This window comes from Montipora foliosa, chromosome 2 (assembly GCF_036669935.1).
Source record: "Montipora foliosa isolate CH-2021 chromosome 2, ASM3666993v2, whole genome shotgun sequence".
NCBI lineage: Eukaryota > Metazoa > Cnidaria > Anthozoa > Scleractinia > Acroporidae > Montipora > Montipora foliosa.
In genome coordinates, this window is record NC_090870.1 from 15,755,017 (window position 1) to 15,765,016 (window position 10,000).

A 10,000-nucleotide genomic window follows, 5' to 3' on the forward strand; every position below is an offset into this window, starting at 1 on the left:
AAGGTGCAGAGATATTAACGACGCGACAAAAGTGTACGGTTTGCAGGTCCCCTGGAGAAACGAAATTGCTAAGAGGTGTATTTCAATGAATGTAGTCCTTGGTGAAGATAAGGTGATTTTGAATAATGAAGAGGTGCTTGGATCTTGGATAGAAGTATGGGAAAAGCCGAAAAAAAATCGATTGAAGTACAAAAAGCGGTAGGAAAGGTATAGTGAGAGGAGCCTGCAAAGTGAAACAATTATATGCCGGGTTGGATCCACAATGTTATGGATGGCTGGACTGCAGCGTTGTCCCAAGAAATATCGACCGCCGCCATCTTGGCGATGCAGGAGGAGATGATTGAAACCAAAAACTGGAAATAAAATCAAGGGGATTGCCTGTGGAACCTGAGTTTATTATATTATGTAATCAACGGACGAAAACGGTCCAACATTCTCACAGGCTGCAGAGTAATTCTGGGACAGAGTACACTGGACGACATAACAATGCTCTGAAAGTGATGGCAGAGTCTGGTAGAGAACAGAGCGGAGAACCAAACCTTACCCTTGAGAATGTGCATAAAATATACTGTGATTTAAAAGACGACTAATTACATGATTACAACCTCACCTAAGATAAAAAAATATATTAGAATAACAATTTGTAATATAGAGAAAAAATCCCGGATTAAAAACGTGGGTATCTTTATTGATGAACATTTAAAATGGAAAGCTCAGCTCCAGTTCATTAACTACAAAGTGACGAAAAACATCGGGATTTTGTTCAAGCTTAGGCATAATGGTTAATGTCTACGAATACCCTTAAACAACTGTAATATAGCTATATAGTGTGGGTTATTGAGCTGGGGTACTGCATGCCAAACTAAAGCAAAAAAAAGTCAAATTAACTGCCTTTGCTGTATCTTCTTCGCAAACAAAAGAAAAAGCCCATCACTGCACTATACACTGCTAGAATTCATAAAGTTAGAGAACATTTTAAAATTTAAAATTTCAAAACCGTCCCTTGTCATGTGTATAAGATACTGAATACAAAACAGGAAAGACCTCCTGCCCTCTATGATTTGGCCCCAACCGGCTTCAGTCTACAGTCCATTAATATAATACCAGGTATGCCACTAATCAAAATCTGTACCGACCATCTTCCAGGTATAACTATGGTAAAGCAACTCTTAGTGTAGTGGCCTCACAAACCTGGGAATCAATACCTCGTAAACTCTTAGTGCTTGATAGCCAGACATGACTGACTTTTACTAAAAACGGGCTCTCTTTCTTTCTTATTTATTTATTATTATTATTATTATTATTATTATTATTATTATTATTATTATTCGATTCTCTCCAGTTGTCGGGTGTTCTACTGGGTGTCTCAGCAACTCCCCGTAGCTTAGAGACACAACACTTTCCTCAACAGGTGAGCAGTTCTACGGATGGTCGATGATGATCAGGTACATCTAGCTTGCCAAACCAGGTCTTTGCACCTTTTGATATGCTTCCAAGAACACCAATCACGATAGGTATTATTGTGACTTTCGAGGCTCCATGAATCCTTCTGATTTCAAATGCTAGTTCCTGGTACTTTTCAACCTTCTCCTATTCAGTTCTGGTGATGTTCTGGTCTGCTGGCACAGCTATGTCAATAAGTGTCCATTTCTGTGTGTCTTTATACACTAGAGTAATATCTGGTCGATTAAGTTTCAGCACGTTGTCTGTGTAGATAGTCATGTCCCAGGTAATCCTCACTTCTCCATTTTCTGCGGTTGGCAAGGGTTGATGGTCATACCACTTGTCATTACACTCTATCCCATACTTCCTGCAAGCTTCTTGCATCCACTGACAATGTGTCGCACTGTTTCAGTGGCATCTCCACACAATCTACACAGTGGTGTCTCTGAGATCTTATCTATGCTGTACGTGATCGATTTTGTTCTTAAAGCTTGTTCCTGAGCAGCAAGAATCAAATCTTCTGTCTCCTGTTTTACGAATCCATTCCTGAGCCATCTCCAAGACTCCTCTCCAGCTTCATCTAATATTTGTTGGACAAACGCACCATGTAGGGCTTTCTCCTTCCAGTTTTTAACTTTCTCATCTTTCCTCCTCCTCTCATGGTCCTGCCATGGCGCATAATGGCCAGACATCATTAATATTCATATGACTAATCATCGCATTAGCATAGAAGTGACGCGCTGAAGCGCGAAATTTGAAAGCGACAACTACATTTTTAAAAGAAATGGCGCCAGAAATGGGCAAACGCGCAACTTTAATTTTCATTCTAAAAGCATCTCGGTTGTAAAAGTCCTAACTTGTAGGGTGAATGAAGACCAGATCGGGACGCTCGGGAGATGGACACGACTTGTAAAAACTATTGGAAATTTGAGTTAAAATGCGAGTGATTTTTCATCCATTTTATATGAGAATTCAAAAATGCTTTTTTTTCTATTTAAAATTTCTTGTTTGTGGACCAACTTTTTTATGAACTTGTAGTTTCTTTAAAGAGTAAATTCAGACATTATGTTAAAATGTCAAATATAGCGGCAAAGGATTTACTTGGAAATTTGCGCTCTTTTATTTCGTATCACATAATGAGTAGATAATGAGCCATTTTGCTCATGAATATGTATAAATGCAGGCACACTGGGTTCATGAATCTTGCTTTAGCTCCGCCTCCACTGTTCCCTTGGGTGTTCCATAAAGGTTGACAATGTACTTTTCAGTCTACTGGATTTTGTTACGACCTTTGGCGAACATTTACGATTGAAGCCGACATCCAAAGTCGTAAGTTATCACCAGAGTGAGGATTTGGCACCAGACCAGTGTTGTTCTCACACAGGAGATAGTGTTTGCAGTAATCTTTCAAATTCTGCTCAGCGTAAATAGCAAAATGCTGACGTACTTGCTGTTTTCCTAGAAAATGAAGTCTAGGACCCCAACTATCAAAATTCCTGATTTACAGACGCATTTCAAGGCTACTGAAGCTTTCCAATATACGACCTTCTCATCTCGCCGCACTTTAGCTCTTAAAAGAACTTTAACAAAGGAGAAGCACTGCGTCTTTCGAGAACTCAGTCAAAGAAAGTTATTAGAAAAACCACACTTTGAATAGAAGGCTCTGTGAAAGCGGGTATCCTATAAGAGTCGTGCAAACAATTCTGACTAGTTCGATTCACTGACAACCCGGTCAGACCGAATCGTTAAAAGGTTCTCCTGAAACAATTGCATGTTATTCAACGACCATCTCTAACCAGCCACCGATAAGAAGGAAAACTGATCCCTCAAGCATAGTCAGATTGTCCGCACGAAACTTGCTTCAATCCAAGAACAATCAGAAAATCAATGCAGCGCTTAGTTACAATCTTGAAGAAAATTTGCATATAATCATTTACACCGATTCCCAAAGTCCAACGGCAATCACACGGCTTTGCCGATTTCAACAGAACTGAGTCAACAAACAAATTCCTGATCACTGATCACCAGATCCAGATGAGTTGTTCACTCATATTACGAATGTAGAAGCTAAGGACTCCTAGACTATAAACGTTAAATAATATTTAAGAATTTACTTCATTCAACCTTACAACGAGAAATAAATTCTTTGAGCCAAGTGCTGACCTAACCTGGCTCGGCTTGAGAGTACCGTTGCGCCAAAACCACCTCTCACTACTATGGTTTCACAGCATTTGCTCGATGTAACTCAATCCTGAGAAAGCAACCGACGCTCAAAGTTTGAAATTCTTATTGCAACGATTTATTGCAAACATTTGAAAAGCACCGGATAAAAGAAAACAATTATTAGTCGGTGCCTCGTCAAGGTAAAACAGCACACGTTTGCCGTGGTTAGGATGGCTTAGCGTAATTATCGCGCTCCTGGCGCTCGTTTGTTTTTCGCGTCTGGGTGCGATAGAATGAAATATGACAGGAACGGGAATGCGAAAGAACGTTTCTGAATACCGGTCAACCAAACCAATGTTTTCTCTTCGACTGCTGGTCGGTGATACCAGCGGCCCCGCCATATTTTTCTGTATTTTTGATCTCATTAGATTATTCGAGATATATTAAAGTAGTGTTTCGAATGGTCAACGAATCGTAAAACTACCTAACATCGATTTTCGCTCGTGGTAAGTTGAATTGCGTTTAATATAACTTCAAAAAACTTTCAACTCTGCCACAAATAATTGTGCGGAGAAGTTTGATCATCATCATTTCCCTTTCCCTTTCCCTTTCCATGTCGCCAGCGTAACGCGTCCGAAACGCATCAGAAACTCATTCATCATGTTGGCTTCATGCCGCCAGCTTAACGGTTGCTTGGGACTTGAGGCCACAACAAAAAGCATTAAAATATCTGTGCTTGGTTTCAGCTGTAAGATTGATCGCGATTCCAGCATCGACAATCTCTTAATCGGGCAAAAAGAAATCTGACTATCCGGAGAAAGTGAGATCTTAGTAAGTACTCTTGGCATCCAAAAAGAAAATTGGGGGTAACCATGCATTTTTCAGAGATAATTAAACTTCAATTTGAGAAAGAACGCCATACATTGCTTTGTATTTTAAAGTTTTTTACAAATATTATTCATGAATTATCTTTGAAAAATGCGTGGTTACCCCCAATTTTCTTTTTGGATTTTAATAACACTTGTTAAGATCTACACTTCCTGCATAATCACACACCGGAGCAAAAATATTGTTAATTAGTAGGCACCGTCCTTAAGGCGAGTTTTTTTTTTTTCAATTAAAGTAATGACAATTTTGGCCCATTTTCAAACAGAGAAAACAGGGGAGTTCTGGAAGGTAATTAAAGTTAAGCCAAGCATGTTTCGCGTGAATCACGGTTGATGATTTCTCAGCTCTGAATGATGTAAAATGAAACGTGACAGGAAACAAGACAAAAATTGTGAAATTCTCTGTCATTACAATTTACAAAAGTGGTAAACATTAGTCGCATCGAGAGGTCTGCCTCCAGTCCACAAGAGGCTTAGTACAAATGTGTTAAAAACGCTCATGACACAACATACGAACCGGCCACTAAAGCGATAAGCACAAGCGTAATCACAAGGTAAGCTTGCGTCGTTTACACAGTGAGACAAGCCGAATAAAATTTAGCATACGCAAGCGTAGTAATATAAACGTCCGAGAAGATCTAGTGAGATTCAAGATGGTGTGCGAATCGTCGGGCTTGGGCAAACTCACGCCGGTTCCCACTTGTGAAATAAACACAACCCTATGAAAAGCTTTCCTTTCTTGCGCTTTACGCTTATGCTTAATTCACGTTTATTTCAAGCCGGTTCCCACACGTGTTTTTTAATACTTACGCTTGTACTTGTGCTTATTGCACAAGTGGGAACCGGGCTTAAGCTGTCGCAAATCATGTCGCAAATGAGATGTAGGATTTTCTATAAAACTATTTGGAGTGATCGAGTTTGTACGGAAATCTACTGCCTGCAAACTGCTTGTACATTTGATGGACAGTTATTCCACTAGGTATTCGCACCTCCCAGCATTTTCCTGTAGATTTGCATTTGTAGGAAACTAACCGCAACCAATTGGAGTCTATTAAGAACCCACATAGGAGTTCAAGTGAGACAAAAGTAATTTATGCCAGAAAGCAAGTATATGTCCTACAAACAATAGCCATTCCGCGCCATGCAGTCTTCTTCAACAATCACTCTCTCCTTCAACGAAGCATCCACTCTTTGCTCTCTCTTACGTAGACATGGAGGGATTTGCACTCCCTTCTTACACACTCCTTGCTGCCGATCAGTCTTTATTACTCCTGGTGTGCAGACAGCCATTCATTGCCAAGATCTTCAGGGCTAGTTCTTCTATCCATGTTGGCTACCTCCTCCATCGTCCAGTCCACAATCCCCGCACTGTAGCGTACTACACCTACAACCCAGGTATTGATGCCATCGGTCAAATTTCCTCCATTGAGTTTTAATCTACACAACTTCTTCACTCTTCTGATATACTCCGATATTATCTTGCCTTTCATCTTGGTGTTGAGAGTCTGGTCCAACACTGTAAGATACCAAGGTATTTGTTGCCTTCCTCCTCTATTTCCCCGATATCCTGGTCGTCGGGTAGTTCTATTCCGCTACCGCCAACTTGTCTTCCCCTTCTCATTTCCAGGAAAGCACACTTGTCTAGCCCATACGACATCTCAGTTAATGTCTTGCGAGAAGATCCTTAACTTACTACTTGAACAAGCGAGTCTAAGTAGTTGATCTTCGCAAACTCCGTACAGCTTCAGATCGTCCATAAATAGTAGGTGGTTAATGGGCTTCATGTCCTTTGCCAGTTTGTATCCAGCTCTCATTTTTCGTAGTACTATGGTCAAGGGTAACATTATCACTATAAACAGTAGTGGTGACAAGGAGTCACCTTGAAAAATTCCTCTCCTATTGTCCCCCTGCCCGAGAGCCATTCCTTGTGATGTCAATACTGTCTTCCAGTTCACCATGCTGTTACTGATTATAGAGACCATATCCAGATAATTGTTATTTAAATCCAGTTGACAATAAAATCCAGTTGACAATAAAAATTCGATTTTCATCCCTGAACAAAGAAAGAACCGATTGCATTACCTTTTGGAGAGGTTTTCTCCGGGTACTCCGGTTTCCCCTCTCCTCAAAAACCAACCTTTGACTTTATTTGCTTTCATCATTAATTTCAGTTTACAGTGTCCCCAATTAGTGCTCCAGCGCTAGAACGACTAGACACTTAAATAAAGTTCCTTTCCTTTTTCCTTTTAAAAATATGCATCCACTTTAAATAACGCATCCGTAAAAATAACAAACGGTTTAGTGCCCAAGGAAAGAATTTGTGGAGTAACTTCTTCCACTAAGTATGGGCTATATTACTGGTATTCTGTTTTGTCGTTATTGTTCTCTTTCGCTCTACTTTCGTTTCTGTTCTAGACATAGGTCCTCCAGGCATCATGTAACCTTATCAGAGCTTCTGAAGATATGCCAAAAATTGCAATACAGAGGAAAAAGCAGCTCTAAGCAAATTAAAAATAACCAGTCAGCTTTAAGTTTATATCCCTCCGATGCTTGACTTGGATAACTGCGTAGCCACCAGTGTGGACCACAGATATCATGATAGTTCAAACTGGATTGAAACCAGCGAAAAATGTAGAGAGAAAAAATCCTCCAAACCGTTTTGACCTGAACACGAAAAGCGTTGAATGTGTGAGAGCTATAGTTGATGTAGTATGGCCGTGTAGCAGCGTCGAGCCACAGAAAACGCGCGAAAAATGAGGCCTCGTTTATGTTTAGGTGAGTTAACCTGGGTTGAGCCTGCAATCCAATCGAAAGTCAGTACCTGGTCAGCGGTCAACTGAAAAAAGAGCTGACCTCTGTGAGCTCTAAGCTTGAGCCGGCGATATGGTCAACGGATACCTTGTTTGACAGGTGTCTATTGATCAAAACATGGATGTCCAATATCAAAGATGTATGCTGTTAACTAGCATGATACTGGTCGCATACAGGGAGGGGTGGACGTACGTAAGGTCGATGACGTCACGGCTAGAAAACCAAGACTTCTCGAATCGATGGGTTACCATATTTTCTTATCAATGGTGCACCATGCACGCACGCTTTCGGCGCGCGCGGATCTCCGCTATAACCTTGACCATAACAACAACAACAGCAAGAATAACAATCCATCTTTTATTCCTTTGAAGTTATTCACTCACTTATGCTGATCCCTAGTCGCTGCCGCCAACTTCCGGTTTCTTTAAGAGCTAGGTAAGTATTTTAAACCACATCCAAAATATAATAGGGAATAGACTGAGACACCTACCTGAGAAATAGCATCACCAGCATACAGGCTTCGCATATTTGTCGTGTTGAACTGCGGTTGGAAAACAAATATTTCAGTTGGAGAAAGTGACTAGAAATTTCTTTGTGTTTCGGTATTTTCAACATCTTCCCGACCGGTCAATGAACAGAGAATTCCTTATAATTCCTGGTTGACTAAGGGCGCGATGTTTTTTTTTTCCTTTTTAACTGAATGCCGATTAGCATTATAAAGTTTGTTCCACTCTCTTGACTCAAAAACAGAAAAGGAGTACTGTGAGTCACCCAGAAGCAGTTACATCGATGTAGTTACTCACAATAACAAAGAAAAATTAAACCAACGCTTCATTACGATTGCTCATTACTGACACACAAATTTCGGCTACCAGCACGCGCTTTTATCTTTCTCAAAACGCACGGCAAACTTGTTCTTGTTTTCTGCGGTAACTAACTTTGATCAAAGGGACTCTTTCATTTTTGACTATTCCCTTGTTGCCCACGGATGAATCAGCTAGCATTTGACTCAAGATAATTACCTTTGCCCACTAACGACAAGAGTGAAGCGCTGGCAGTTATCTCTGTTGGGATGACTTGACGAGCAGTTAGATGAAAGACAACAGTAATAATAGCCCGCGTCACTGTACTGCAAGTCTGATAAAGTCAGGATGTAAGGCTCGTCAATTCCACTTTGCGCAATGCCGTACTTTTTATCCGATTCATCTGTTCAAGAAGACAGTGAAAGGACTTAATTGATTATATATTATTCTGAACAGCTGCATGTTTCGTGCAAACTGTTGTGAGTTCAAAAAGCAAAGATTCCTTTGGAACAACGATTGCTTTAAAGTTTACTAAATGCTTTCTCGAGCACATTGTTCAGAAACAAGGAGGAATAAAACATAATGTAGTCCTCTTTTCCTTTTCATAGTCCTAGGTCTTAGCTTATTTTTTCTCTATATGTTTTTCTTTTCTTCATTGTTTTCATGTTTCCACAATTTGATAATTCTTGTAATCATTAGACCATGGTGCCTTGTCTTTTTCTCTCCTTTTTGTCGCTTTTGTGTATAACCTACATTGATATAATGAGATTAAACATCCTATCCTATCCTTCACGTTTCAAGTGTGCGAGACAGCACACCCTTTACCCTTTGCAGCTGAACCACATTCGATTTGTTTTTTTTACCACAATATTCAACGTCAAAATGATGTTCATTTCAGAGGGTGACCAAGATCTTGACATAAAGAAAGAGCACGTGTTGTCTAAAACTGTCGCAATCTGATTGGTTTCTTCCCAATATAGGCGTTTCTGATTGGCTATTGTAGAGTCACCCATCTTTGAGAACTGAAAAATGCATTGCGTGACGCGTTGACGCGAGCAGCGTTTTCTAGACTCTTATCGACAACGGAAAATTAGCCAAGCAGATTGCGAGATTTCAAGCAGTTGTGGTAAAAGAACATTTAATGTTCACTTATCAATTGACCTGCTTCAATACATTAAGTAGTGTACTGTATAAACATTAAGGTGATGTTACACGAGCCGATTTTTAACACCGATTTTTAATGCAGCATTGTTGCGTTAAAAGTTGCCTCGTGTAACAGGGTGCACGGGGCGATTTTTAACGCAACATTTTGTTGCGGCAACATGTTGCAGGTTTTTGAAAGCGATTCAAAAACCTGCAACATTGTTTCCCGAATTTTGTTGGTGTTGGTGCGTGTAACACCCCCGCCGCTGACTTTTAACGCAACATCTTCAAGAGCTAACTCTCTTATTAACTGATGATATACCCTTCTTTCCTCCCTCCGTCTAATCCAACTTCTCGTCCAAATAATTCGTTCCCGATTTCTTCCTTTTTCATCTTCCAAATCGTCCACTAACAACAGAGCCCGAATGATTTTCAGCCGCCGTCTTTTTTAACTCATTGTCCGCCATGTTTGTCGAGCAGGAGCCTGGGTTCGAGTATTGCGAGCAATGTTGCGTTAAAAATCGTCTCGTGTAACATACCGTTGCCGCAGCAAAGTTGCGTTAAAAGCTGTCTTGTGTAACATGGATTAAAAATCGGCGTTAAAAATCGGCTCGTGTAACATCACCTTTACCCTTACTTATACACTTAGAAGGTTCCACAGAATCCTTCTTAAATGCTTCCGCTTGCCATTGAACTTCCAATGGAAATCCCCCAGCCCTGCACTCAAATGACACTTGTTGTCCCTTTTTC

The 10,000-nt window shown here is 40.3% G+C and overlaps 1 protein-coding gene across 2 annotated transcripts in view; it reads right to left on the reverse strand.

The window, feature by feature from the left end:
- Positions 1 to 10,000, reverse strand: part of LOC137992546 (uncharacterized) — a 31,725-nt gene that overhangs the window by 5,517 nt on the left and 16,208 nt on the right. Inside the window, exons 5-7 of one of the 2 annotated variants that reach the window (XM_068837923.1) lie at positions 9,888 to 10,000; positions 8,327 to 8,510; positions 7,795 to 7,845 (exon numbers count right to left, since the gene is read on the reverse strand). The exon at positions 9,888 to 10,000 is cut by the window's right edge and continues 46 nt beyond it. In XM_068837923.1, the coding sequence (XP_068694024.1) occupies positions 7,795 to 7,845; positions 8,327 to 8,510; positions 9,888 to 10,000 (348 nt within the window). The remainder of the gene's footprint in view (positions 1 to 7,794; positions 7,846 to 8,326; positions 8,511 to 9,887) is intronic. The other variant, XM_068837924.1, reaches the window with a different exon arrangement.